General features: G+C 52.4%; 9 protein-coding genes across 9 annotated transcripts; 3 read left to right on the plus strand and 6 right to left on the minus strand.

The window, feature by feature from the left end:
- Positions 1-43: 43 nt before the first annotated feature.
- NECHADRAFT_75277 (uncharacterized protein) lies at positions 44-793 on the plus strand (the record flags this gene model as incomplete). Its single annotated transcript, XM_003053744.1, has 1 exon — positions 44-793. The coding sequence occupies one exon, from the start codon at positions 44-46 to the stop codon at positions 791-793; it is 750 nt and encodes a 249-aa protein (XP_003053790.1).
- Positions 794-1,643: 850 nt separating this feature from the next.
- Positions 1,644-3,449, minus strand: NECHADRAFT_65828 (uncharacterized protein; the record flags this gene model as incomplete). Its single annotated transcript, XM_003054449.1, has 5 exons — positions 1,644-2,190; positions 2,241-2,926; positions 2,977-3,054; positions 3,104-3,229; positions 3,303-3,449. The coding sequence occupies 5 exons, from the start codon at positions 3,447-3,449 to the stop codon at positions 1,803-1,805; spliced, it is 1,425 nt and encodes a 474-aa protein (XP_003054495.1). The 3' UTR covers positions 1,644-1,802.
- Positions 3,450-3,886: 437 nt separating this feature from the next.
- NECHADRAFT_31188 (uncharacterized protein) lies at positions 3,887-6,841 on the plus strand (the record flags this gene model as incomplete). The annotated part of the gene is made up of 6 exons (XM_003053745.1): positions 3,887-4,539; positions 4,610-4,811; positions 4,861-5,074; positions 5,124-6,134; positions 6,187-6,579; positions 6,657-6,841. 6 exons carry the CDS (start codon positions 3,887-3,889, stop codon positions 6,839-6,841), a joined length of 2,658 nt encoding a protein of 885 aa, XP_003053791.1.
- Positions 6,842-7,722: 881 nt separating this feature from the next.
- Positions 7,723-9,568, plus strand: NECHADRAFT_30581 (uncharacterized protein; the record flags this gene model as incomplete). The annotated part of the gene is made up of 3 exons (XM_003053746.1): positions 7,723-8,182; positions 8,378-9,323; positions 9,376-9,568. 3 exons carry the CDS (start codon positions 7,723-7,725, stop codon positions 9,566-9,568), a joined length of 1,599 nt encoding a protein of 532 aa, XP_003053792.1.
- Positions 9,569-10,720: 1,152 nt separating this feature from the next.
- Positions 10,721-11,414, minus strand: NECHADRAFT_105841 (uncharacterized protein; the record flags this gene model as incomplete). The annotated part of the gene is made up of 3 exons (XM_003054450.1): positions 10,721-11,072; positions 11,126-11,240; positions 11,300-11,414. The coding sequence occupies 3 exons, from the start codon at positions 11,412-11,414 to the stop codon at positions 10,721-10,723; spliced, it is 582 nt and encodes a 193-aa protein (XP_003054496.1).
- A 1,318-nt stretch (positions 11,415-12,732) lies between these two features.
- Positions 12,733-13,705, minus strand: NECHADRAFT_75282 (uncharacterized protein; the record flags this gene model as incomplete). The annotated part of the gene is made up of 3 exons (XM_003054451.1): positions 12,733-12,991; positions 13,170-13,496; positions 13,566-13,705. 3 exons carry the CDS (start codon positions 13,703-13,705, stop codon positions 12,733-12,735), a joined length of 726 nt encoding a protein of 241 aa, XP_003054497.1.
- Positions 13,706-14,666: 961 nt separating this feature from the next.
- Positions 14,667-15,069, minus strand: NECHADRAFT_75283 (uncharacterized protein; the record flags this gene model as incomplete). The annotated part of the gene is made up of 2 exons (XM_003054452.1): positions 14,667-14,756; positions 14,842-15,069. 2 exons carry the CDS (start codon positions 15,067-15,069, stop codon positions 14,667-14,669), a joined length of 318 nt encoding a protein of 105 aa, XP_003054498.1.
- Positions 15,070-15,683: 614 nt separating this feature from the next.
- NECHADRAFT_75284 (uncharacterized protein) lies at positions 15,684-18,275 on the minus strand (the record flags this gene model as incomplete). The annotated part of the gene is made up of 5 exons (XM_003054453.1): positions 15,684-17,020; positions 17,082-17,595; positions 17,654-17,833; positions 17,886-18,076; positions 18,125-18,275. 5 exons carry the CDS (start codon positions 18,273-18,275, stop codon positions 15,684-15,686), a joined length of 2,373 nt encoding a protein of 790 aa, XP_003054499.1.
- A 1,734-nt stretch (positions 18,276-20,009) lies between these two features.
- NECHADRAFT_75285 (uncharacterized protein) lies at positions 20,010-21,007 on the minus strand (the record flags this gene model as incomplete). Its single annotated transcript, XM_003054454.1, has 4 exons — positions 20,010-20,155; positions 20,507-20,710; positions 20,785-20,892; positions 20,926-21,007. The coding sequence occupies 4 exons, from the start codon at positions 21,005-21,007 to the stop codon at positions 20,010-20,012; spliced, it is 540 nt and encodes a 179-aa protein (XP_003054500.1).
- Positions 21,008-25,821: the final 4,814 nt, after the last annotated feature.

Here is a 25,821-nt window from a genome sequence, read left to right on the forward strand (position 1 = left end):
CACTTTCTCACTTCTCATTCGAAACATTGCAGCACCGCCGAACATGGCATCGAGTCAACCCCAGACGAACGGGGTGCCAGCCTCTTCAGCAGGCACTTCGCAAACCGTCCCCAATACCCAGACCACAACTACCAGCCAACCTTCCGCCTCCTCACAAAACGCTCCTCCTCCTGCGCCATCAAGCTCGGCACCTCGCCCTCGCGACTCTCGTCTCGTCGAGCTCCTGTTGACCTCCCAGGGCGTCACCGCATACGAGCAGCGCGTGCCCCTCCTCCTACTCGATTTTGCGTACCGCCACACCTCCTCCGTGCTTAACGATGCACTACACCTCTCCGGCGACCCTTATGTCACTCACGCGGGTTCCAAGCCATCAGCAAACTCGGGCGCAATCTCCGCGCCTGCAGGAGACGCAGCAGTAACAGCCAACGCCGTGAAGCTCGCCATAGCGGCGCGCCTCAGCTACCAGTTCCGCGGGGGCAGTGGAGGTGGTGGCATCAGCAAGGACTACATGCAAGAGCTGGCGCGCGAGCGGAACAAGGTGGCACTTCCCAAGATTGTACCCAGCGAATGGGGTGTTCGACTACCAAGCGAGCGGTTCGTGCTGAGCGGAACGAGCTGGGGCTTGAAGGATATGTGGGATGAGGCGGATGACGACGAGGATATGGAAGGCGATGCCATGGAGGGCATCGAAGGTCCCGAGCCGGAGGATATCGGCGGCGATGGTGTGGAGGGAGGCACGGTGGAGGATATGTTTGGTGAGGATGTGGATGAGGAGATGGCCGAGGAGGGCTAGGTGGCTCCCTCGTCAACCCAAGGACATGCACAAAACGGGACACACGCGAACGGTGTCAATGGTGTTTAGGGCGTTCAGGACAATGGAAGGCAGTAGGTTATAGATACCTATTTCATGAGGGCAACCGTTGCCTGTTGGCTCGGACCTAGGCTTAAGCTTTATCCTCATTTCTCCGTGAACATGTCATGTGCCTGCATCGCAACAGCGCGGTATTTGCACTCAGTCCACCCACGATGATATCCAAATCCATCGTTCGTGTCGCACAGGCATCTACCCGCTAAGTATCCCAGAGTTTTAGAAGGACCATCTCCAACACAAGCTCTCATATACAACAGCCTCGACATCAATCACCGAGCCCCCAAGAAGTCTTGTGCAGATGAGGCTGCCTTCCGGAGAGCCGCCAGGGGAGTTTTTGATGAACAATTCCAGGTCCTGCCTTGGTACAAACGTTAGTTTTATACATTTCCCAACTCGGTCATTTACATTGCGAGGTAATTCATCTCTGCCTACCCATTCAGATTACAATCCAAGGTTGACAAGAAAGACGATAATCCAAGTCCTTCCCAGTCCTTCCCTCTTGCTCAGTATCTATCTACCTAGACATAGTCCCTTGTCAATATCAACCAGAGCCAAACTCCCAAGGCGATCTATTCATAGCCCTCACTGCCAAGCCATGGGCCTGTTGCTCACACCATCATGAGTACCCTTGTCTCGGCTCGAGGTGCTTTTATTCTTCGTGTTATGATTCTTCCTCGTCATGAATCACTGGACCACCGATACCGGCATGAACAGATGTTTCTGCTGACAGGGACGTCACTGCAAAAATGAGAAATAGAAACTTCACAATGAGGCTACGTGGTGGCATTCATAATCAAGACACAATTATCACAACTCCACGTTACCTAGTATGAACAGAGGAAATCTTATGGTACACTAGGCCTGTAAACGGTATCTCATACACTCTATACCCGGGTCTCGATTTTCGCAAACCTGACTGGCCCTTTCTACCTTAAAACTTGGGCTTCATGGTGTTGCGGAGTCTCTGGTAGTCAAAGAGAGCCTCGATAGTACCCACCGCGCTGACGGCGATATCCCGGTCCCAGAGTTTTCGGTTGGCAAAGTCCATGATATCCTTCTCAGTGATGGCGTCGATCTTGCGCTCGATCTCGCCGGGGGCCATGCGGCGGCCGGTGGTGACGAGCTGTCGGCCAATGTCCTCGGCAACGGCAGTGGTGCCGTCGAGGGACAGGAGGATGGAAGCCTTGAGCTGAGCCTTGGCACGCTCGGTCTCGGCACCGCTGACGTTGGTGCAGAGACGCATCCACTCGCGGATGGCGAAGTGGACAAGGTCGTCGACTCGGTCAGGCTTGTCGGAGACGAGGTAGATACCCCAGAGACTTGAGATGGTTAGTCATATTAACATATACGTCACACACATAAAACTTACCCAGTGTCGCTGTAGCTGGTAGAGAAGCTCATGAAGCTGTTGGCGATATCGTGCTTGTGGACCCAGCCGCTGAGCTTGCTGCCCTGGTGGGGAGCCTGACCAACAGCCTTGTCGTAGTTGCCAACGATAGCCTGGGCAACGAGGGCAGTGAAGTAGTCCTCCGAGTTCCAGCTGACACCCTCAACGGCCAGAGCAATGTTGGCAGTGGGCATGGCGTCATCACGGACACGCACATCGGAACCCATGAAGTCAGCCTTGGTCTTGGAGAGCAGGTAGGCGCTGTTCTTGGGGCCGCTGCTGGGGAGACCGCTGAAGTGCTTCTCAGCGAGCTCAACGAGCTGCTCGTGGGGGATGCCGCCAGCACCGACAAGAACCATGCGGTCAGCAGTGTAGTTGTTCTTGATGTAGTTGACGAGCTCGGTTCGGGTGATGTCGCGGATGTTCTGGCGGGGGCCGAGGATGGTGCGGCCAAGAGGCTGGTGCTGGAAAGCAGTGGCGTGGAGGTGGTCAAAGACAACCTCCTCGACCTGCTTCTCAACCTCCTCGGACTCTCGGAGGATAACGTCGCGCTCGCGCTCAATGGCGGATTGCTCGAGCAGGGAGTTCTGGAGAATGTCGGAGAGGATATCGACGCACTGGGGGACGTCAGAGTTGAAGGCCTTGGCGAAGTAGACGGTGTTCTCGCGCTGGATGGTCGTTAGCCTCGTGAAATTGTGTATCCCTTCATCCGACTGACCGAGGTGTAGGCGTTCAAGTGGCCACCCATGTTCTCAATCTCCAATTCCAATTGCTGCTGAGAACGCTTGGCCGTTCCCTATGGTGCTGTTAGTGATGGATCTGGACCCATTGATGGGTTGCCGAACCTTGAAGGCGAGATGCTCGAGGAAGTGCGCGGTGCCATTGGTCTCGTCAGTCTCAGCCCGGGAACCAGCGTCAATCCACACGCCGACGGTCGAGGTTTGCGCAAAGGGGGAGTGCTCGGTCGCGACCTGGGGTATACGGGTCAGCAATACATTCCGAGATGGGTGTCGAGGCCAATTGGCCTCGGTAGACGGTGCTCACAGTCAATCCATTGCGAAGAGTTGTGGTCTGAGTCTTGCCGACGGTAGAGGGCGTGGCAAAGCCTCGTGTCAAGGGAGCGGCGGCCGAAAGACCAGCACGGTTTCGCAGACCTCGGGAGAGGTTCAAAGCTAGTCTCCGGGACGCCATGACGGAGGTTTGGAGGGTCAACGCTGAATTGAGTGGTTTGATGAAATCTTTCGATCTGGCTCGGCTAGAAGCTTTACTGAGATAATTTGCAGCCTGAGCAATTAGGCGGAGCGCTTAGTCATTCCGACCGTCTCCGAATCAGAGCGACCCGGAAGGAAGGCACTGTCCAATGGGAGCTACCGATTACTAACCGGTACCGACTCCACCGAACCGCCACTCATCAGCACGCCTGTCTATTTTCGTCCTTGCCAGGGCGGCAGCTCCAAGTACACACGAACGCAGAGCATCAACATCGAATTGTTGATGTGACTGTGGTATCATCGCAAGCAGAAACGAATCGTCTTATACGACATCTTTGAGTCTCAAGTTCAACCTCTCTAATAAACCTATACTTGCTCAAACCTGCTTCCTTGTTCTTGTTCTTCCTGTCCCTTGCAATGCCCTCTGACAACTACGACTTTGGCCAAGTCTTTCAAGCTGTCTACATCGCCAAGCAGAAACCTGCTCCTCCTCCGGTCCCTGAAAGCATGAAGGCAGTTCTTCAGAGTTACCCACCATTGGGCCAGGTAACTCCTGTCCAAGGCCAAGACATCACTTTGTCTGCTGTTCTGGAAATACCCAAGTCTCGAGCTACTGAAGCTTGGGAGATATCTCTGTGGCATTCACTAGATGGCTCAGACTGGAAGGATGCCCATATGTGCCCCGTTGAGGACGCTCTAGCCCCTCAAACTTTGCAGTCTATACCCGAATCTGTGTCTCGCTTCCACTTTACATCGTCTCTCTCGTTTGACACCTCAGTGCGGTTTACTCTCAAGTTTCGGCATAGTCCAGATGTCGACTGGAGGTGGATACGCGATGAACAAGGCCTAGATGATGGCCTGATCGTCAGTACTGCCGCTGGGGTCTCATCTAACAATCTATCTGATCTTATACCTGATCTCAATTCTGAGGACTGGGTCATCAAGTCGTGCCTAAGCCAGTCCCCCAGGACATCCCTCTGGTCACTCGAAACCGTGATCGCGCCAGCCCAGGGAGACGATTCGAGCTATAAAGATATTACTATCGGTACTCCATGGGGATCTTTCGCGAGGTAAGTGAGACCAGGACGACGACGCTGTACACCGGCAGATGCTGTACCAATCATCTCGTCTGACATGAAGCAGGTGGTTTGCCCTTGTGCGACTTTGGTCACCTTGGCTAGCCCCTCGTCATGGAAAGGCGCAATTTTCCCTTGACAATGACGGAATTCTTTGTTGTTTTCTAAGCCCCCAGGGAAAAACCCTTGTCTTCCTTGCAGTCAGTGGTCTTAACCATGTCTTGCCGGTCTTCCGACAAGGGTCCAAGGACCAACTTCAGGTTCATGTGAGTTGATTCACAAGACCTGCTGATGATCAATTGCTGATTGGCATAGGCTCGGAACGATGGGCTTTCGGAAGAGAAAGCTACGATACTCGTCTCAGAAAGCGAGGATTTCGAGTGCGCTGTTGCTGCTGTCATGTACCATGCTAGAAAACTGGTATCCCAAGCAGCACAGGCCAATGTTGAACACGAGCAACAACTATCTAACCTAGTCGACGACTTTAAGCCACAGTGGTTGGAGCATTGGTTTGATGGACTGGGCTTCTGTATGTCCTCTTTTGCCAAGATTGAAGCCCCTGATCTGACATCAAGCAGGTACATGGAATGCCCTCGGACAGCGACTTACAGATCAAAAGATATTCAATGCCATAGACAAGTTGTCCGAAAACAACATTAATGTCTCGAGTCTCATTATTGATGACAACTGGCAGTCAATTGACTACCGTGGCCCAAGTCAGTTCCAATACGGCTGGAAAGACTTTGAGGCAGAGCCCGAGGGATTCCCCAAGGGGCTAAAAGCAACAGTATCCCATATTCGAGAGAAACACCCTCATATTCAGCACATTGCTGTGTGGCACGCCCTTCTCGGATATTGGGGCGGCATCGCCCCAGACGGCAAGATTGCAAAGACCTACAAGACCATCGAGGTTGTCCGTGATGATGCTGATCGTCGTAACCTACCCCTTGGTGGTAAGATTACGGTTGTCGCTGAAGAGGATGTCTCGAGGTTCTACAATGACTTTTACAAATTTCTTGTGGACTGTGGCATTGATGCCGTCAAGACGGACGCCCAATTTATGCTGGACACATGGGTCGGCGCTTCTCCTCGGCGTGATCTCATCAACAAGTATCTCGACACATGGACCATTGCAACTCTACGGCACTTTAGCGCCAAGGCGATCTCTTGCATGTCGCAGTTTCCACAGGCCTTGTTTCACTCTCAGATGCCAACGAACCGGCCAACTATCCTGGTGCGCAACTCGGACGACTTCTTCCCTGAGATACCAGCCTCTCATCCTTGGCACGTGTGGACAAACGCACATAATAGCATTTTCATGAAGTACCTCAATGTACTTCCTGACTGGGACATGTTCCAGACTGTGCACGAGTATTCTGCCTTCCACGCCGCAGCTCGTTGTGTCAGCGGAGGCCCAATCTATATCACAGATGTTCCAGGTGAACATGACATGGACCTTATCGACCAGATGACTGGCCTCACTCCGCGGGGCAAGACAGTGATATTTAGGCCGAGCGTATTGGGGAAGACAGTATACCCCTATATGGGATATGATGATGACTCTCTGTTGAAGGTGGGAAGTTATCATGGTACGTGAACACATTCCTCGTTATGTCGGCATTGGCTAACCATATCCGACAGGGGCTTCACAAACTGGCAACCCTATCCTGGCGATATTCAACGTCTCTTCACGACCAATGACTGATCTAATTCCGCTATCAATCTTTCCGGGAGCTGATCCCCGCGTTCAGTACGTGGTTCGTGCTCATACTACAGGCAAGGTGTCTAGACCAGTTGCCATCAAGGACCCAGGTTCTCTTCTCACTGGCTCGTTGCCTGTTAGAGGATACGAAATCTTCTCCGCCTTTCCTTTAACGAGTCTGTCTAGCAAGAAACATGGTGACATGTTGATCGCGAACCTTGGGTTGCTGGGTAAGATGGCTGGCGCAGCAGCAATATTTATGAGCAGTGTAGAGGAGCGTGAGAACGGCCGCGTTATGCTGGACACGCGAGTCAAGGCATTCGGCGTTCTCGGTGAGTTTTTTAGACCCGTCTTTTGTGAGTGGTATACTGATGAGTGATGCTAGGTGTTTATGTATCTTCCCTTCCAGCCATGACACTTGATGGCGACTTTTTGATCACGATTCAAGAAAAGGTCATCCCAGTGCACACGGTGGCCATTTCGAAAGCTGACGATCATGTTCTCGAGATCGACATTGGCAAAGCATGGAAGGAAATGGGCCTTGAAAGTCGATGGAGCAATGACGTTGAAGTCAAGGTCTTTTTTAGCATTTGAGGGGTCAAGGTAACATGCGAATGGTGAGAAGCTCATAGCTGCAAGGTAGGTAGCCACTCAAAGCCAGCAATATCGTCTTGACAATTCATGAGTACACCAGCCAAGAACAATGTTAATGGCATTCATCTTATTGATCATGTCTTGAACTGTCTCTGTCGGCGCAGGATTGACAACAAGTGCAGGGTAAGTTGCTTACTCACCAATCACAAATGTTGGTGAGAACTGAAAAACTAGCAGCTCAGGCGCTCACACAAATGCAGGACGGGAAATGGCGTCGACCCATCAGAGAGCGAGAAAAAAAGCTTCTGTGTCTGCTTCTGGTGTGGAAGGTGCGTGCGTACGGCGCTGCTGCCCCGCTAGATCGGCCGTGGCAACTTGAAGTCGGCGGCGGGCAGGTGCAAGGTGGCAGCCCACCTAGTGGTCCAAGAAAAAAATGGCACACTTCGCAAGTACCTACTCTGCCTTTTAATCTGCTGAATCATAGCATAAAAGGCTTATGATTATAAATCTAAGAGTTTATATAGAGTTTAGAATATTATTTATTTATTTCATATTTTTATTTATTTATTCTGATCTAACTTATATCTCTATAACCCGGCAAAGGTCTCATTGTCTACCTGCAGTATGCCATTTATTTCTTGGACTGGGTGCCCACCCACCACCTTACCAAAGCTTTAGGCAAGGGTCCGGTCTCGCGTCCGTCCGTCCCATAAAAAAGTTTTCGAGCGGCCACCACCAATTCTTTTCTCTTTTCTTTCTTTTGGGAAGAAGCGTTCTATCAATTCTGCCAGTCGATATAGAGGCCACAGCTTGCTCATCGACTTGTTTCGCCTTCGACCTCAAATCTTTCAAATCCAGCCCTTCATTTCTTCTTATTCAAAATGTCCGCCTCGGTCCTCGACTACCGCAGCGCCCTCGAGGTGCTCGGCGAGTACAAGCAGAAGGATGGCCTCGACCTGCACGAGCTGATGGACACCACCAAGCACGGTGGCCTCACGTACAACGATTTCCTCCTTCTGCCTGGCTACATTGGCTTTGCTGCCTCTGCGGTGACTCTTGATGCCCCCATCACCAAGCGCATCACCCTCAAGACCCCCTTCGTCTCGTCCCCCATGGACACGGTCACTGAGCACGAGATGGCCATCCACATGGCTCTCCAGGGCGGTCTGGGTGTCATTCACCACAACTGCTCGCCCGAGGCTCAGGCCGACATGGTCCGCAAGGTCAAGCGATACGAGAACGGTTTCATCCTCGACCCCATCGTCATTGCCCGCAACACCACTGTCGGCGAGGCCAAGGCTCTTAAGGAGAAATGGGGCTTTGGTGGTTTCCCCGTCACTGGTAAGTCTTTATAGCCTCTTTCTATCACTCACTGGTTGCATGATTATACACTTTTTCTATATAACTTTCGTTCCACCGTATAGACTATTGTCATGGGGACTTTCTTTACTATGAATCAACCTTACAAATCACATTTACTTTCCCAAGCCCCGCCCGCACAGGAAAGAAATATGAGCTAACATGCAAAATTTGCAGAGGACGGCAAGCTGGGATCCAAGCTCCTGGGTATTGTTACCAACCGAGACATCCAGTTCGAGGACGACCATGACCATGACATCTCCAGCGTCATGGTCACCGACCTCATCACTGCCCCCGATGGTGTCACTCTGGCCGAGGCGAATAAGATTCTTGCCAAGTCCAAGAAGGGCAAGCTCCCCATCGTCGACAAGGACTTCAACCTCGTCTCCATGATCTCTCGTTCCGACTTGACCAAGAACCAGCACTTCCCCTTTGCTTCCAAGCTTCCTGACAGCAAGCAGCTCCTCTGCGCTGCTGCCATTGGCACTCGCCCTGAGGACAAGCTTCGCCTGCAGAAGCTGGTTGATGCTGGTCTTGATATTGTCATCCTGGACAGCTCCCAGGGTAACAGCATGTACCAGATTGAGATGATCAAGTGGATCAAGAACGAGTTCCCCGGCCTCGATGTCATTGGCGGAAACGTCGTGACTCGTGAGCAGGCTGCCTCTCTGATCGCTGCTGGTGTCGACGGTCTCCGAATTGGTATGGGCAGTGGTTCTGCCTGTATCACGCAGGAGGTCATGGCCGTCGGTCGTCCTCAGGCTGCTGCTGTGTACAGCGTCAGCCGCTTTGCTGCTCGGTTCGGCGTCCCCTGCATTGCCGATGGTGGTGTTCAGAACGTTGGCCACATTGTCAAGGGTCTTGCCCTGGGCGCCTCGACTGTCATGATGGGTGGTCTCCTGGCTGGTACCACCGAGTCCCCCGGTACCTCGTTCGTGTCGCGCGAGGGTAAGCTTGTCAAGGCCTACCGAGGTATGGGCAGCATCGATGCCATGCAGGACAAGAAGGCTGGTGGTGGTGGCAAGGACAGCCAGAAGAGCAACGCCGGAACTGCCCGCTACTTCTCTGAGGGCGACAGCGTTCTGGTCGCTCAGGGTGTCTCTGGTGCCGTGGCTCACCGAGGGTAAGTTGCATCCTCTAGTTTGGGAAAGATGTAAAGTGCTGACTATGTATAGCTCGATCAACAAGTTCATCCCTTACCTCGCTGCGGGTCTCAAGCACTCTCTCCAGGACAGCGGCATGGTCAGCCTGGAGGGTATGCACTCTGCGGCTGAGGCTGGTGACCTTCGCTTCGAGCTCCGCACGGCGAGCGCCCAGCTGGAGGGCAACGTCAACATGGAGTCTTATGAGAAGAAGCTCTACGCTTAACGAATGAAATGTAACGTATGTTTGAAGAAGAGATGACTGGACGGATGGGATACGATACGGGACCAAAAAAGGCTATTGGGATGGTATGGGATTGATTGATTGGTTGCTTTTGCATGGAAACGGCTTTCAGAAGGGGTCCCGCTCAGGCAGAGGATGGAACAAGCCTCTATAGGCGTAGATCTGAATAGGCGTTTACCAACCACTAGAGGTGCGGCGCGGGCGTTTTTGCTGTCAAAGATTTTCTGGCAGGGGAGGGAGGTCATGAATGAAATTTTTCTGATACCCATGAATACTGAAGTGCTGTCGGACGGTGACTTGAAGACATGGGGCATGCTGGGCGCTGATACTGGCCTCAACTTGCAAGAAGCCAAGGTATAAAGTGCAACGTTATCATGACAAGAAACGAGGCTCTTGACTTTTGTCATGTTACGACATGTTGATTGGTACTCGTTGCTTGGTTAGTGATGGAGTCTACTAGCAGTAACTAACCAACCTGTCAGCACCAGTCTAGAATGGCTCTTATTATTCGACAATCAATACGATGTACTGATGACAGCAAAACAATTCAATGCCGATTCTTCCGTAACGGATAAAACCTTGACAACTAAAGATACATCCTCATCAAGCCTGGTTGATAAACTCTCATGAAACAAAGATAAATCCTTCACGGCGGCTCCGAAAGCAGTCATGACACAACCGCAGTGACCGTGCTCAACACTCGAGATTAGAGATTTCCAGATCTGGAGAACGCCGGTGCAGGGTTCAATTAAACAGACCATGCCAAGATGTAGGAAGAAAAGTGGGCGATCATTAGGTAGGTAGGGACAAGGGTGGCAGCTGAAAAAGAATAATGAATTTTCGCCAACTTTCTTACCCTGCCTCGGCATGATCCTTCTCCGATTGAACCCCTATCATGTGCATGCATGCAATGAATTATCAAAATGTAGGTGATGAATTATATTCAAGGAAATGATTTAGCAGTAGCTCGACGATAAAGAAAAAATGCATGACAATGTCCAGTCATTTGGGTATAATCCGTAGGCGCGTACCCCTGCACGCTCCATTCCATTACCGTAGTTCTCGCCCTTTGTTTTTCCACTCCCCTCCTCTCTTCAATCTTTTGGTGTCATGATAGTATTTTGCTCGATACTCTTAGTACTGGGGCTGAGGCTGGTGAGGGTTGTAGGTCTGCTGAGGAGGAGGGAAGGATCCCTGAGGCTGAGGAGACTGGTAACCCTGAGGAGGGGACTGATAACCAGGCTGAGGAGGAGCCTGGTATTGCTGCTGCTGCTGCTGGGCCGGGGGAGAGGTAGGCATGTGCATGCCCTCCTTCTGAGCCTGGTAGCCCTGGGTGATGGGACCCTGCGAGAGGCGAGCCTTGACTTCGTTGTCCTGCTGAATGAGGGCACAGCAGAGACACCAGTAGCTGACGCAGCAATCGCCCATGCCACTGCCCTGAATGCCGAATCGCTCACGGATCTCACCACGCTTCATCATGGAGTAGCTGCGCAATCATCGTCAGTAACCGACATGACAAACAATGTAGATAAAGCTTACATCCAACCACAGCCAGTGACACAGTTGATGGCGCAAAAGATGAGGGCATCGCTGTTGCAGGTATCGGCAGTCTGCATGGTAGGATCCCTCATGCGATCGGCAGTTTTACCCAAGACTGTAGACGAGTTTGTGAGCTTCCAATTGATACCGAGACAAGGGCGCGAGAGCACTTACGAATGCATGGGCAAAAGGTACCGAGCAGGCAAGAGTCGCAGGGCGAGCAGTTGCACAGGTTGCTCTGCCATTCCTGGTTCTGGACATTGGGTCCCTGAGAGTACTGCTGAGCCATTGTGATTGATTGATTAGATATCAATTGATTGAGTCGGAGTATGAACGAAGGTCAAAGGTCGGGTTGGAGAGTGGTGATTGTGAAAAGCGACGATGCGATCAGACAAGAGAGAGGGAAAGTGAGTGGCTGATAACACAACTTGTGGGAACCCCAAAGCTTTAAAAAGAAGTGTCGGCAACGGCACTTGGGGGCTGCTTTTTGTTTCGGCCTGAACTGACGTATGACCATCAAGCTTTCCAAAGCTTCGCTTCTCAGCTGTCCCTCTGGTCCTGGGGTGCCCAAAGCAAAGACAACCCTTCATTTCCAATGACAACCACCAGGGTCACCAGCGGAGTCAAAACTCGAGCCGGGCTGACGCCTCTGACCCTAGAAGGATCAATGGAGATCACCCCCCTCCACCGCATGAGACTACTGTACCGCGATACCACCAGGCATGCGGGCTGTGCTGTGCAAACATGCACAAGCCTGGGCACAAGCAAGGGGCCCCCGAAAGGTCGGACTTGAAGGGCGAGGGGAAGCTCTTCCTCGCAAAGGCATCCATTCAGCCACTAGCCGTGCTAGCCTCCTAGGGCTGACCGGGTTTGCGAGATGTGAGTGGAGCGTCGCGTCGTCGTCGAGTGCCTGGTCAGAAAGCCTGGGCGTGCCAGTCAGCCTTGAGCTTGAAGTCGAGGAGAAGAGAGGAATCGTCGTAGAGGAACACACTCCACTGGCCCAAGATTAACACGACCAAAGCCGGTTAGGTCCTCGAGCCCGTTGAGGTATAGCATCTCGCACCGTCCAAACCAGCCAACGTCTCGAAACAGCCTTTGCTCCTCCGGCCGGTCGGCGCCGTGGGACGTGTCAAGGGAAAGCCCTTTCAGCTCGGGCGTCGACAAGCTTCGAGCTAGCTACGTTGGAGCACCACAGCGGAGATCAATCCTGAGCATCTTATTCTTAGAAGGGCTGTGCTGTGCTGGTCTGCACTGGGATGCCCATGATACGTAGCGTATCATCCGAGTGCAAGAGCAAGGGCTAGGCCTGGTCGAAACGCCTTGTGGTGGGTTTGACGGGCGTTTTCTCTCTCTGTCCGTCGGTCTCTTTTTTGCTTTGTGTTGAAATGCTGACATTCATTTGATGGTCCATCCATTCATTCATGCTCGAATATTGATGCTAAGAAAAGCAGAACGGTTTGAAGGATGGGTGGACAGACGGGTACTGTGTGCGCCGCGCCCGCATTGCGAAACAAGGTGTGACGGATCAAAAGGCTGCTCGCAGACATATCTTGGCGTACAGAGTTCTTTCAATGTCCGCAATAGGGAAAATCCCCATCACTGCTTTCTCAGCGACGGGTCCGGGACTTGATAAGACCTCCGCTCGCCGTCGGCCGGCTTAGGATCACATAGTCCGGCATCACCACCTTGCCTCCCCGTAGCTTCCGCTCCCTCGGCGAGTAGTCGTCCTTGTCGAACCCCAGCTTCTCGTAAAACTTGAGCCCTGAGGTGTTGCTCACGAAGCATGTGAGCATCACCTTTTCGATTGAAGAGACGTTTTCGGCAACGTTCATTAGGTACCCCATAAGCCTTTTGCCCAGACCAGTCCTGCCCCGGTTTCTGATTAGCTCAACGTCTTATACATGCACTTTGTGGCCTCTATCCACCAGACCAGACCAAGACCAGTTGCTCAGCCCTTTTCCGTGTGTGAACGTGAATGAGCTCCGTCGGAGGTCGGCATCCATCATGCAGAATGTCACTTGTTGGTGTTGGTTGTCTTACTCACCCCTGCAGCTCCGGCTTCAAGTGGATTTCATAACAGTACACCACTGGCTCGTGGTTTTCAAAGGTAGGCATCAATGATGTGAAGCCGTTGATCTTGCCGTCACCGTCCTTGACCAGAATGTACCGAAGATCTGGTGATCGCATCTCCTTTCTCTTCATCGCTGGGTGCCATCCTAGCGACGAGTTTCGATAGTCTTCACCGCTCGTCTCGTCAACCAGATCGAAGCACGCCTCGAGCTCATCGTCTTGCATCGCGGTAGGACGCGAGAGACTCAAGGTGTATATCGTGTTGTTCTCGGGATGCGTCCATTGAGGCCAGCCATCGCTGCTGAAGACGCGACGCGCAATTGTTAAGCAAAGTCACATCAATACCAACAAACTCGACTTTGAGACTCACCTTGGCTTGACATATTCCTCAACAAAGTCATCGTCGGACTTTTTATTGGCAATCTCGATGGGATTCGGCTGTCGACGTCTTCCAACAAGTCTCTTGATGGGCCTCTTGGATGAGGCAGACGCCTCCTCCGTTTCTACCATGATACCACCTCTGCTCTTCAAGTTAGAAAAGACCAAAAAGGAGAGGAAGGGATGAAAAGAACAATATTATCTCGGATGACTTTCACGACATGGTCTACTAACAATCCAGAGCATGGCAGGAACAAGGTTGTACAAGGGAAATAGCAGTCTGATTAGATAACCGAGGTTCGGCCGGCAAGACGCAAAGGCAACTTTTGAAGGCTTTCATCCATCGCCGTCTACTCCGATGATTTTACTCACGGGCATGAGAAATTATATCCCCCGTCAGATGAGGTAGTCTCTGAGTGGAATGGTCTTTAGCATTCGCCTGCTGAATCTCAGCCGTGGCTATGCCACCCGGCCCGGCGGTTCTCGTCTTAAGCCTACTCTGAGTCTTGACCAGGTATGAGACACCTCAACTCGTGGCAAACTTACAATACTGATGGGAATTGGGGTATAGTTTATCCAGAGAGCACGAGTCTTGTCCCTGTACCGCACAATTCTACGAGGGACAAAGCGAATTGCAGACCCTGCTACGAGAGCCGAGTCCCGCAAGTACGCTCGTGACGAGTTTGACAGACACCGCGGTGTATCAGACGCAGTAAGTCTCTCTCCAAGCGTTCTATACCATTACAGGAGCTAACTCTGCCTTCAAAAAGTCTCAAATCAAATATCTGCTGTCAAGAGGAAAGACGGAATGGGAAGGTATGGAGAGGTATATCGATGGTATGTAGCGCAGTAGTTGTACATGACGGGCCCTCCCGTGCTTGTCCGCTCCCGTCTCAACCTCCAAAGCTCCGTTGACGCCTCATCAATTCATGTTCCAAAAAAAAAGAAGCTTTCGTCGTTGCTCTTTTCTACCTCGCATGCATCTGGCCGTCCGTCGTCTAGACAGTTTGATCCGTAATCGGGTGATGATTTTCCTCCTCGTAGTATCGTACAGTTGCCTCATCCACAAAAGTGACTCCCGTCGTTTCGCTCTTTAACTTTGTCGCTGCTTGTGTCGAGGGTTCGCCTTGCAGATGATGTACAAGTATCCGTTGTGTCGCTTGCCGGCTTTCCGTCGGACAACCTATTGCGAGCTCGTTAGCATCGTCCAGCAAGCCCAATTGCCTCTCCCAAGCACGTCAATTGAACCGGCGCCGGTGTAGCCTCACCTTGCAGTGCTCGCATCGCTTCTTGACCGAGCTGTGAACCTTCATGCCTCGAGTCTGCTGCATCAAGCCGCCGCCGAGGGCCCGCGAGACAGGCATGGCAGAGGGGCTAGCAAAGAGCGAGGGCAAGGCGCCCATTGACCAGGTGGCCCGAGTCGCAAAAGCGCCCAGGGCATTGCTGGCGCTCAGAGACCTCGCGGAGAGCGAGAGGGTGCGGAAAAGTGAAGCCATCGTGGTTGGCGGGCGATTGGACGACTCTGAGGACTCATTCGGGTCAAGACGAGGTTTGCTTGACGAGCCAACTCGGGAGCAGCCGGATCACGTGCTGTTTGCCAGAAAGAGGTACGTACCGCAGCAACACAACGTCCACCCACCATGGACTTGATAACATCTTGAACTTCGAAGTCAACGTTTTCTACGAATGATTGGCTTTTCAAATGAGAGATTGCTACTTTGATCGTGATGATATCTTACTCAATTGTTAGCCCTTGTATCCTCATATACCTTTGCCAAGATTCTTCAAGGGCCTCTTGGCAACAGCTTCAGGTCACATCAATCACACAACACTTCACCGGACCTGCAGTCTATCTCAAACATTCTCATACAACTCGTGCTATCTATCCTGTGGATGACCTGCAATCTATAGCACGAAGAAAATCAACTGTGTTCCCCCTGGTGGTTCCGTGATCCAGACCAAATACCGTTAACGCCGTCCTGTGATGAACCACAGCAAAGAAACAAACCGCCTGCGTATGTATCCATCCCTTCATCCATCCACTTATCCGCCAATTCGTCCGCCCATGTATCCGCCAATTTATGCATATCCGTTCCAGTTCAGCTCTCCTTTACCAAAAGCCGCCAGGGTTTCCTGGGGTTGAGTAGCGGTACGCCTTGAGCTCCGCAAAGGTCTTGTGCTGGAGATCATCAAAGAAGACAGCGGCATCGTCGAAGCTGTGGCTGACGAGACACATGTCGTGTTGAGTTCGGGCCCTTCCCTGCCCTTCCAAGTCTGGGGTTCTGTTTTCGTAAGCTTGGGATCTTAACGTGTCGGGTGGGTAGCAGTCCTTCAGAAGGACATGGGCCGTGTTACGGGCGTCAATGATACGGGCACGGTACTGTGCATCCTTGAGAAGTTCTTGGTCGAACATGTCGCGTAGGTCCGGGAGCCGTTGCAGAGAATCGTCGTGAATCTTGTTGTCACGAAGGAGAGGCTCGATGTAGTGATGATTGATCACGTTGCCGTTCGCGTCAAACTGAGCAGCCGGTGGAAGAGGTCGTTCTGTTCCGGTGGACTTGAGTGTGATGAGACCCTTGCCATGTTCGTACAGCGGAGCATCTTGATTGAAATCAAAGCGTTCCCACTTGGGGAAGAACGGCTTCATGATTTCTGTGCCGTCACGCTTGCCCTGATCACGTTCTTCGTCCAACCACATACGAAGGTTGCAAGCAGCACACAGGTGAGTATGCTCGCGAGCGGTGCGTGTCTCCTGGCCAAAGAACTCTATAAGAGCCTCGTGTCCACATGACGAACAGAACATGGTGTTCTTTCCCATCTCATTGAGGTAATACTCGTGCCAATCTTTATCAAGGGACTCGAGCCCCATCCTGACCGGTTTGACAATGTCGTAGAGGGCCTGTTTGATAGCGTTGTCGTCCTTCGAACCAGCCGCCATCAAATCCAAGTACCGGTACAAACCGTCAAGATAGCCGAAGATTTGAAGAGGGACAAAGGGTAGCTTCGAGAGATAAGTCATAAATGCCCCATTTCGGTCCATGAGGAGCTGAAGGTTCATTTCCTTGGACTTCAGAACGACCTGCAGAAGGATTCCAAAAACTCCGCGCTGTTGAGCGTCGAGAAGGAGCTTCTGTGACGACAGTCCATACGCGTTGGCATCAGCACCAGGTTTGGCTTCGCTGAGCAGTGAGCCAGTGTTGTATCGGGGGTAGAAGTCGAAAGCCTCAATCCGTGGCTGGTTACTGGAACGGCTGCTGTTAATCTCATGGATCAAATCCAAGAGACATACAGCATCACCAAAGTGAATATCGGGACAATCGTAGATACCCAACATCTTCAGGTTGGGGCAAGCTCGGGCGACAACGGCCACCAAACGACGGTCCAACATGGGTGTGCCGTGGAAGTGCAAAACACGAATGGTCTGGCGCCTGTTGTAGATTCCAATGACTGTTTGTCAAATAGATTAGCAAATGACCAATGATATAAGCTGAGCAGCACGTAAACTTACGAGTAGTGAATGTTGTGGACAGGCCAACCTGTCTGGACATGACATAGTCCTGCGTGGGAGATGGTTCGGTCAATGCAGCGACCCGTCCTGCGAGGTCTTGAACGTGCGGGAGCGACCTGACCATCTTGACCAGCTTGCGGCCATGAACTCTCTCGTGCCACATATGGCCTGCCCTGGCCTGTACGGTGCGAATGTATTCATCGCGCTCGTCTTCGTTCATCTCGCGGAGATTTGCCTTTTTGAGCGACTCCAGCTCCTGATCCAGCAGTCGATCCTGCGTCAGAATCATATCTGCTGTTAGTGGTTCCATTGTCCAAAATGGCGCCGACGGTCCGCATTCACGATGAATAGTACAGATGAGGTTGACGGCATTGCGCGTGGCTCTGTGCTCTTGGTCCTGGTCAAAATCAGGGTTGTGCATGAACTCTTCATATGACACCTTGGGTGTCACGGCAATGAACACACGCCCAGAGGGAAGTCCCCGAAAGGCGCGGATCGAAACGTCAAAGACAGCCTGTCAGAAGGAGAGTCAGTAGCTGGTATGAGTGAGGGTGTCTGTTGGAAGCACTTACCATGCCTTGTGACAGGGCCCCCCATCCTTCGGGGTAGGCTTTGGCGAAGTTAACCAAGTTGGTAATACCGGCAGCAGCGAGATCCTCAGCCACGATCTGCCCGAAGATATGCAGACCAGCAAAAACTCCTCGAAGAGGGTACTGAATCTGATGCTCTTGAAGGATGCTCACATCCACAGGCTGATAATGTCAGTGTTTGTGGTCTAGCAGGTCCGATGGGCTTCAACCATACCTTGACGAGCGCCTTGGCGTCGACATATTTGCCAAAAGAAGGGAGTTGTCCGTTGCGATACTGGTTGCTTTCATTTCTGGTCGCGGACCACAGGTCGATTTCGGTTTGGATTGAATTGTTCGAAACATTTTCATGGAAGCCCCTCCGCCGAAAGCGCCTCCTAGAAGCAACCGCATTATACGGCAGAATGGCTAGATGAAAGTTAGCAATTCGTCCCCCCTGGCTCATGGCAAACTTACCTGACCCGGTCCCCTTGGACGACGAACCGCCAGAGTAGTTTCCGCGTCGACTACTCATTTTGCGTTTCCCATTCGAATCTGAGCAAGTTGATTGTGATCTAAGAGCTTCTGTCATGAGGTTAGGACCTCCCTTTCTCTTCCTCCTTGCCATGTTGAGCGAGATGAAACAGGATCGGAAAACCGTGAGTGCGCCTCTGTAGGTAGTGAAGAGTGAAGGGAGCGTTGAGCAGGATGTGAATGAAGTCGAGTGAAGACAAGATTGAGAGAGGGGAGAAAAGAGTGAATGTGCGATGATTATGTATACATAAAATGAAATGGATGATGAATGAGAAAACGGCAGGTATTAAAGTCAAGTAAACGAACGGCAACAGATACAAACGCCCGAAAAAGTGATGAAATGGGAAATGGGAAATGGGAATGGTTAAATGACGGGAATTGAACGTCGGCAAACGAAACAAGAAAGGGCCAATGAGGGGAAGCCAGAGGCAGATACCTCGCAAGGCCCCGATAAGGAAGGAAAGACTCTCGATGAAAGAAGAAGAGGGAAAGGAAAGTAGGTGCTTACCGGATGGAAACTTGAAAATGGCCTATGGCACCGCGTTTTGCCTTTGTCCAATGAGAAGAGTCAGTCGTAACTCCGCAACCCAATGAGTAGCGATCCAATCTATGAGACAAGATGGTGAGAATTGCGAAAGTCTGCGACAAAAATGAGCTCGAGAGAATGTTTCTTTTTAGGAAGAGTAGAAAGCGATCCAATACGCTTCAAAAGAGAGGAGAAGGTGCGCGAGAATCCAAACGACGCTGCTATAATTGAATCGTTAGCTATCGGCGTCGAAACCAGGGCAGAGATCGATCCTTGGTGTCAAGGACTTCGAAGACGAGGTAGTAGAGGAAATGAAATGTCTGAAGGGAGGAGAGGGCGACTGATGTGACGACGGCTCGGTCAAGGTGCCTCTGCGCAAAGGCAGGATGACAGAGATGGAGAAGAGCGAGCCGCGAGGACAGTCCAGTCTCTAGAGCGTGACTCACTGATGTGTAGAGAGGATGAATCGATGCAAAAAGGTCGGGATGGAAGAAGCAACAACCACGCGAGCCGGTCGCGTTGGAGGGCCAAGGTGACTTTGGCAAAGGGAGATGATGTCAAAGGAAGAGAAGAGCAGAGAAGGGTGGGACGGGTGGAGGAGAGGATGTGAAGAGGGTGATGAGGAAGAGAAGAAGGTGATGGAGAGAGGGATAGATGATGGTAGATAGAGAGACAGATAGATAGAGAGGAAGAGAGAAGCGGGAAGAAAGGAAGAGCCTCAGGCAGAGAAGGAAATCAGAAAGATGGTCGAGGCCCGCGATGAGGACCTCCGACCGTCGCTCCAACGCATCGACGACGATGAAATAGAAAAGATACAACTTACCAAAGCAGCTCCAAGGAAGCGATATGCGCAAAGATGCAAAGTCTCGATATCAAAAGCGTAACGTCGTATCCCAAAGACGCTGGTATGTGGTGATGTCGAGCAAAGAAAAGTTGAGGGGATGAGGAAGAAGAGAAGAAATAGTCGGGGTTTCCTGGGAGACGTTTATTTATCCTTGCGGGACCGACTGTGAATCACAGTCTCGATCTTTAGGGTCAAGGCTCGCAGCCTCGCTGGGAAACGCTCTGCCTTGCGGTGCGGCCAGCGGAGGGTAGCCACCCAACGCCCACTCAGAGACCCACAGCCACCGGTGTGTCCTCCGGCCTCCCACCGAGAGGTGCCCCGGAGTTTGATATTCAGTGCCCCGTCTTCTGGTCTAGCAGTGGCCTGGCAAAGAGTAGAGGGGACTATATCCTGTGCAGGCTGGAGGAGGGCTCAAGGAAAGGGGTAAAGGCACACTTGGTCAAATGTCCCGTAGATGCTTAGCAGGTCATCCCATAGACCACCATATCCTTTTCTTGCTCGTGGTCAAAGGCGTAGTCGTGTCTCTCGTAGGTATGGTGTCTTGATGGCCTAGCGGTCCAGCACTGGAGAACACCCGGCGCATCCCACCGTGGCGGACCCCTATCTAAATATGATCCCCGTACTCCCCATGTTATCACCATGTCCAGAACGCCGCCAAAGAATCAAAATCATCATCTATCTTGCTTAGAGAACATCGCGAACAATGGGGATCAAGTCCTTGTCCCACAGGCCCCTGTGTTGACGTCGTGGCGCTCGAGCAGCACAAAGGACGACAGCTGTTCATCCCAGAACAACACGACAGACCCCCCAAAACATCTAAATCACGTACCACAAGCTTTCGCAAGGCAAGACTTTGGGGGTCTACGTCTTGAAAGGCGTCAAGGGCCTGTCGTGGCTGGCCCCTTGGCGGTCGGCGTCGCAGAAGGCATCCCAAACCTCCCTCCTTTCGTCCTACCTGCGACCGTGCGATCTGTGAGGCCTCGCTCCATCCCATAAGTACCCTCCATAAGCAGACTGACTATATCTGGAATCCAAAATGATCTATTCCGCCCCCTTACTCGTCGAATGAATGTTAACGGTGGACTGATCCAGGCGACGAAGGCATCGACGAAGAGCCCAGCGACGTCGGCAGGGTCATTACCTCGATGATAGCTTGTGTCTATAGCATCATAGTCATCACGCGCTACGAGGCACGTCGCCAGCAAGATCTCACCCCCTATCGCAAGATCATACCTTGCAGAGCTGTCCGACCGTTCACATCATCATCCACCAGTTGAAGCGACACATCGAGCTTGAAGACCTCAACTCCCCCAATACTCCCTCTAGATCCAGCAGTAGGTACTGTATTGACCATTCATGAGCCTAGAAACTCACCAGAACAGACCAGTGATGCTGAGAAACCAGGGGCAAAGAGCTTCGAAGCCAAATCCAGGCCCCGGACCACCTTGACGGCCATCGCGAAGAACAGACAAGTATCCAAGCGTCTCCAAGACATGCTATTCACATCCTTATATGAGATTCCATGCCAAAGACACTCTCGAGACAGCTTCTTTGTTCCGTACCACAGACTCTTCGAGGTGTAGCTCTCCCAGAGAGAGAGTCGACACAGCCCTCGAGAGTCCTCCAGATGTCGGAGACCTTCTCAACAAGGGAGAATGATGTGAAGAAGTACCCCAACTAAGCAGTAGACCCGGTTGGCACGGCTCAGGGTCATCTAATGACACCGACTGTGACACGTTGGCTCAAGCAGATCGTGGGTAGGAGGTGGTTCTTTCACAGACTACAGATAAACACTAGCTACGAACAAGGGGATCTCTGGGAAAGCCGTACGTACAGGGAGTCATTTCATTGTTGTTGGCACAGACACTTCCTTTCCTCACAAAGACGGAGTGTGTCAGGCACACGAGCCAAGAGCACACCTATCAACACGATGTTGGCCTTACCCGAGGAACACCACGAAGCATCACATCACCCAGACTCGTGAGACTGTGTGCCAGCTTGTCAGGTCGACCAAGATCGAGACTGATGTAGGCAATGCCTCGCCAGAAGAAAATCAACTTCACATTATCTCTGGTTCATTGTAATCAAAGACTCAAAGGCTTACGGTAGGAAGACAGGTATACTTGAATACATACTAACAAATATCGCCCATCAGAAACGACACTACGAGCCGATCCGAGACCGCATTCCCAAGACAAATCAAAACAATAAGAGCAAGCCATGATGCAGGTTAAAACTCCTGCAAGCAATATCCCCAGCTTCATCACATCCTCGACTGCACCGTCCCTTGCATTCGTCTCACCGCCATCTCGCCCTTTCACCACCCTCAAGCAAAGAAACTTACACCCCACGGGACCGTCCGGGGCGAAAGAGCAGCTGGTCAAAGATCCCAGTCCTCGAACCATGATATCGAAGAAGATCTATTCCTGAAACGAAGATCGACTTGCGGAAATGGACAGAAAGAGAAAAAAGGACTCGTTTGTGAAAATCCCGCTCGACGTCGTATCCCAGCCCGCATGTACTGTACTGTACCAAATCAGGTTGACTGCTCGAGCTCACAATATCTACGACCTATCACGTACAACCCCTCTACGGTTGATAAGCGCGGTTGACGACGAGTGGTCCAAGAGACATGGCGGCGTCGTGGATAGACTAAGCCCGGCTTACATCAGGCTCTCTCTCCAGTCGGCGAATCTGAAACCAGGGTCCTGCACACCATCAAGATTTCAAATTTGAAAGAGAAATCTGACCTTGGAAGAAACAAAGGTGACAAGCCGGGCGCGGGAGTCTTGTCGGAGAACCAAGCCACATGGACGAGCACATGCACATGGCTAGGTCTGCAAGGGAGCGGGGCCTGCATGAACGTTTGCTCGACGAGGACAAGGCCCGAGTCCGTCATGACAGACCTTTGCCCGAGGTGAGCCGCGATCGACGGGAAGGGTGGCAGCCAGCAAGATGGGCTCAGAGATGGTGGGATGCCTAGCCGTCCCCAGAGCAAGCAACGCACGAGCTGAGATGGAGGTGAGGGGAACGGCCGGATGATACAGCATGGCACGCATAGGCACGAGATCATGAAGAGCCTTGTTAGCCCCAGCTGTCGTCGGCCAAGCTGTGACATTGATTGGCCGAGTGTGTGGGATGCATCCAAGGCAGAACGGGAGGACTCTTGCTCATTCCTTGATAGGATGACTTGACTTGATATAGCAAAGTACAGTACAATCCAGTACCTTTGAGTAATGGGAGTGGCACCGCTGCAGAATCAATTGACTATCAGGGTGTCACGACGGGGCGGCAAAGAGCAGATAGCCCAGCAGGCAATATCATCAGGTGCACAAACTGCCTCACACCACAACGGCCAAACCGGAGTTGTGAGAAAACAAGACAAGAAAGGGCCGTCGGAGCAACAGCAATACGATACGACTTTCTACTGCTGTCATTCCCGCCTCTCCCGGACACGGACGGTCACATTCACAAACCACAACCACAAGAAAGACAAGCCGGTGTTCGGGATCGCGCCAATGCTGTGATGTGGAATGATGAGGGCAAGGAGACAACCTTGACTCCGACGGCAAATCAGGTGATTGGAAACGGTGGGCGGCGAGCGAGAGTTACCGTTGCGACTGGAAAAGCTTGTCAACAGCACATGACCCCCCAGTCCGTGGCTGGAACGGTTCCGTCGGTTGGAGACTGACTGATCGGCCTCGGAGAGTTGATACAGTACGGCCCACCCCCCGTCTTGTCTCTTCATCAATGCCCGCGTCTCGGAAGCTGAGCAAGACATGGGATCACGGGTCGAATCACGACGGCCCAGAGCCAGATTGCGAGAGTAAACATCCATACCCGCATAAGCATGATAGCCAAGTAAGACGACGATCGGACAAGCGGGTTGGTACTGTAATGTACTTCTGGGAAAAGCTGCACGGTCGCATGAAGTGTTAATAAGATCAACTTGTGGAGCCAACCAAGTTTCTTCTTGATAGAGTCAGAGGGCTGATGGCTCAAGCAGTTCTCGGAGGATGCACACGTGTTGCTGTTGCTGGGAGCAATTCTCTTCAGACGAGATTGTCATCCGAAATTCACATCCATGCCTGAACGCAGGGCGGCCTGACGAGGACAACGATGACGGTGCCTCGGCGTCTATATGGTGGTTGGGATAATGCCATATCCCTCCAGCATCATCGAGATGCAGTACGGCTTCAGTGCATCGCATTGAAACTGTTCGCTAGGCTCGCCGCAAACAAACAAGGCCCAGCCGCGCGAGTGGCTGATGAGTGGCCAACGGGGTGAAACGAACAAACCCACAGAGCCCCGAGAGGCAAAAGGGAGTTTGTGTGTTTGGTTGGATCGTGAAATGAGAAGCGCAGGGCCCAATTTCCAGACGAGACGGGGTTAGGTGCCATCGGTCGACGACGGATCAGCTCTTCTCCAGGGATACCAGCCGTACAATCTCAGCAAGCGAGTGAGAGTGTCGGTGTGCCTCGGGCAAAGTACCGAAATCAATGCCTTTTGCTAAGGTTTCCAAGGGTTGCGATACAACACTGCTCAGAGGAGAAAACCGTTCTTGTTCAAGCAAGAGAAGCGCCCGGCTTCGAGACGTTTCCCCCCCTCAACAACGGCATGGCTTCCAAGAGGCTACCGACAAGGATCTAGGCTGGGTCCCACAAGCCGGAGTCAAGCCAAGGCGTGGTGGTTGAGCTGACGGGCATGTGGATCTCGATTGATTGCCCACGGGCGGCGGACCGTGTGTGGTGATCGCCGCCGTGCACTGTTCCGTTCCGTGCTCTTGTGCTTTTTTTATTAGTGCCCATCAAGATATCAGGCGCTGGTCCTTCGTGAAAGGAGGTGGCGGTAGGTCAGAAACCAAGGCAACGAGTCCATGCGAGGGCAGAAGGCCAAGCAGGCAAACCAAGGCGCCTCGGAGGCGAGATGGAAGGAAAAGAAGGGTCCAGAAAGGCAACCGCAGGCGATAGCTTCCCCAGAATGACTTCTGTATCCGATCCGATGCATGGCATTCCGGCGGTTAACATCCCGCAGAGCCACCCACGAAATAATATGCCGTGGCAGAATCCAGAGCATTGGTCGCACAAAGGCCGTGCCGTCTCCCGTTGCAGGTCATCAACTCACTTCATTTTGTTATGTCTCGGCGTTGATCCGCCGACGGGAGATGCTGCGTGTCTAGGGTGTCTCACCAGAAGGCCCCGATATTGGTAGCCCTGTGTGTTCGAGTCAAGGGAATGAGGAGTCAACATGAAGATCGAGTCCTGTCCACTGCTAGCAGCGGCTTCAGAGTTGCAGCAAAAAGGGTCCCGAACTACTGCCAGGTGGATTGGTGTTCGCGGCTTTGGCTGGCCTCCTATGCCCAACTTGTACAAGCTATGCTCGACTTGGCCAAGACGGCGGCCGGGCCTTGAGTCACCTGGACCCCAAGTTGAGGGAGAGGCGCGATCGTGTGAGCCACGGCTGGGGTTGCCTATAGCCTGGATCGAACTCGACTGTTTGAGCCCTCTCGAGTGGCTGATGCAGGTGCTGGAACAGAGACAGATGCTGGCTGTGGCATCGCGGGATTGTGGCATTGTGATGTGATTTGTGAATGGGTGGATAACCCGGATGCAAGCTTTGACTTTGGATTGGGGCAAGAGGCACTTTGCGTGTGCTACCACCCTTGCACTGTGCTGCGCTGTGCTGTACCCCGTAGGACAATAAGTGGGAGGTGATGGAAGATAGATGCAGGTTTCGAGGTCGATACAATGCATACAAGGCTGCATGTGGGTTGTTTTGCGAGCGCGTGGCCGTTCTCCATCGTGATGCTCGTGTGCTCCTGCCTCGGGCTGCAGCTTCCTGCATTTGCATGAGCTCGACCAGCGAATGAAGTTTGTGATACAGGGTATGTAGGTACTCGACCTCGAAGCAAGGTACTATCTTGGGCATCCAAGAGCCAACACCAGAGAAAGATCATCCATAAAATTCAAGGAAGTACCTCTGATGCAGTGCAGGGTACCTCCCGTCCTGTCGAAGGGAGCAGCGCTCCGTATTGATTGATTCGCCCGAGCTGCTCGAGTTAGGGCGCAATGCGGGCCCCCGTTTATTACGACGTCGTCGCTAGCGCCGCCATAAGGCCATGTTTGGGCCCGGAGGACCAACTCTTGCTTGGACGTCGTTCCATGGCCACAGAATTCTAGAGAATTTCGTGGGCCAGAGAGAGATGAGCTGGGACCTGGCAGCACAGCACAAGCACACGCACAAACAGACAACAAATCACACAGCATATCC

The sequence above is a fragment of the Fusarium vanettenii genome (genome assembly GCF_000151355.1).
Source record: "Fusarium vanettenii 77-13-4 chromosome 1 genomic scaffold NECHAsca_1_chr1_3_0, whole genome shotgun sequence".
Lineage (NCBI taxonomy): Eukaryota > Fungi > Ascomycota > Sordariomycetes > Hypocreales > Nectriaceae > Fusarium > Fusarium vanettenii.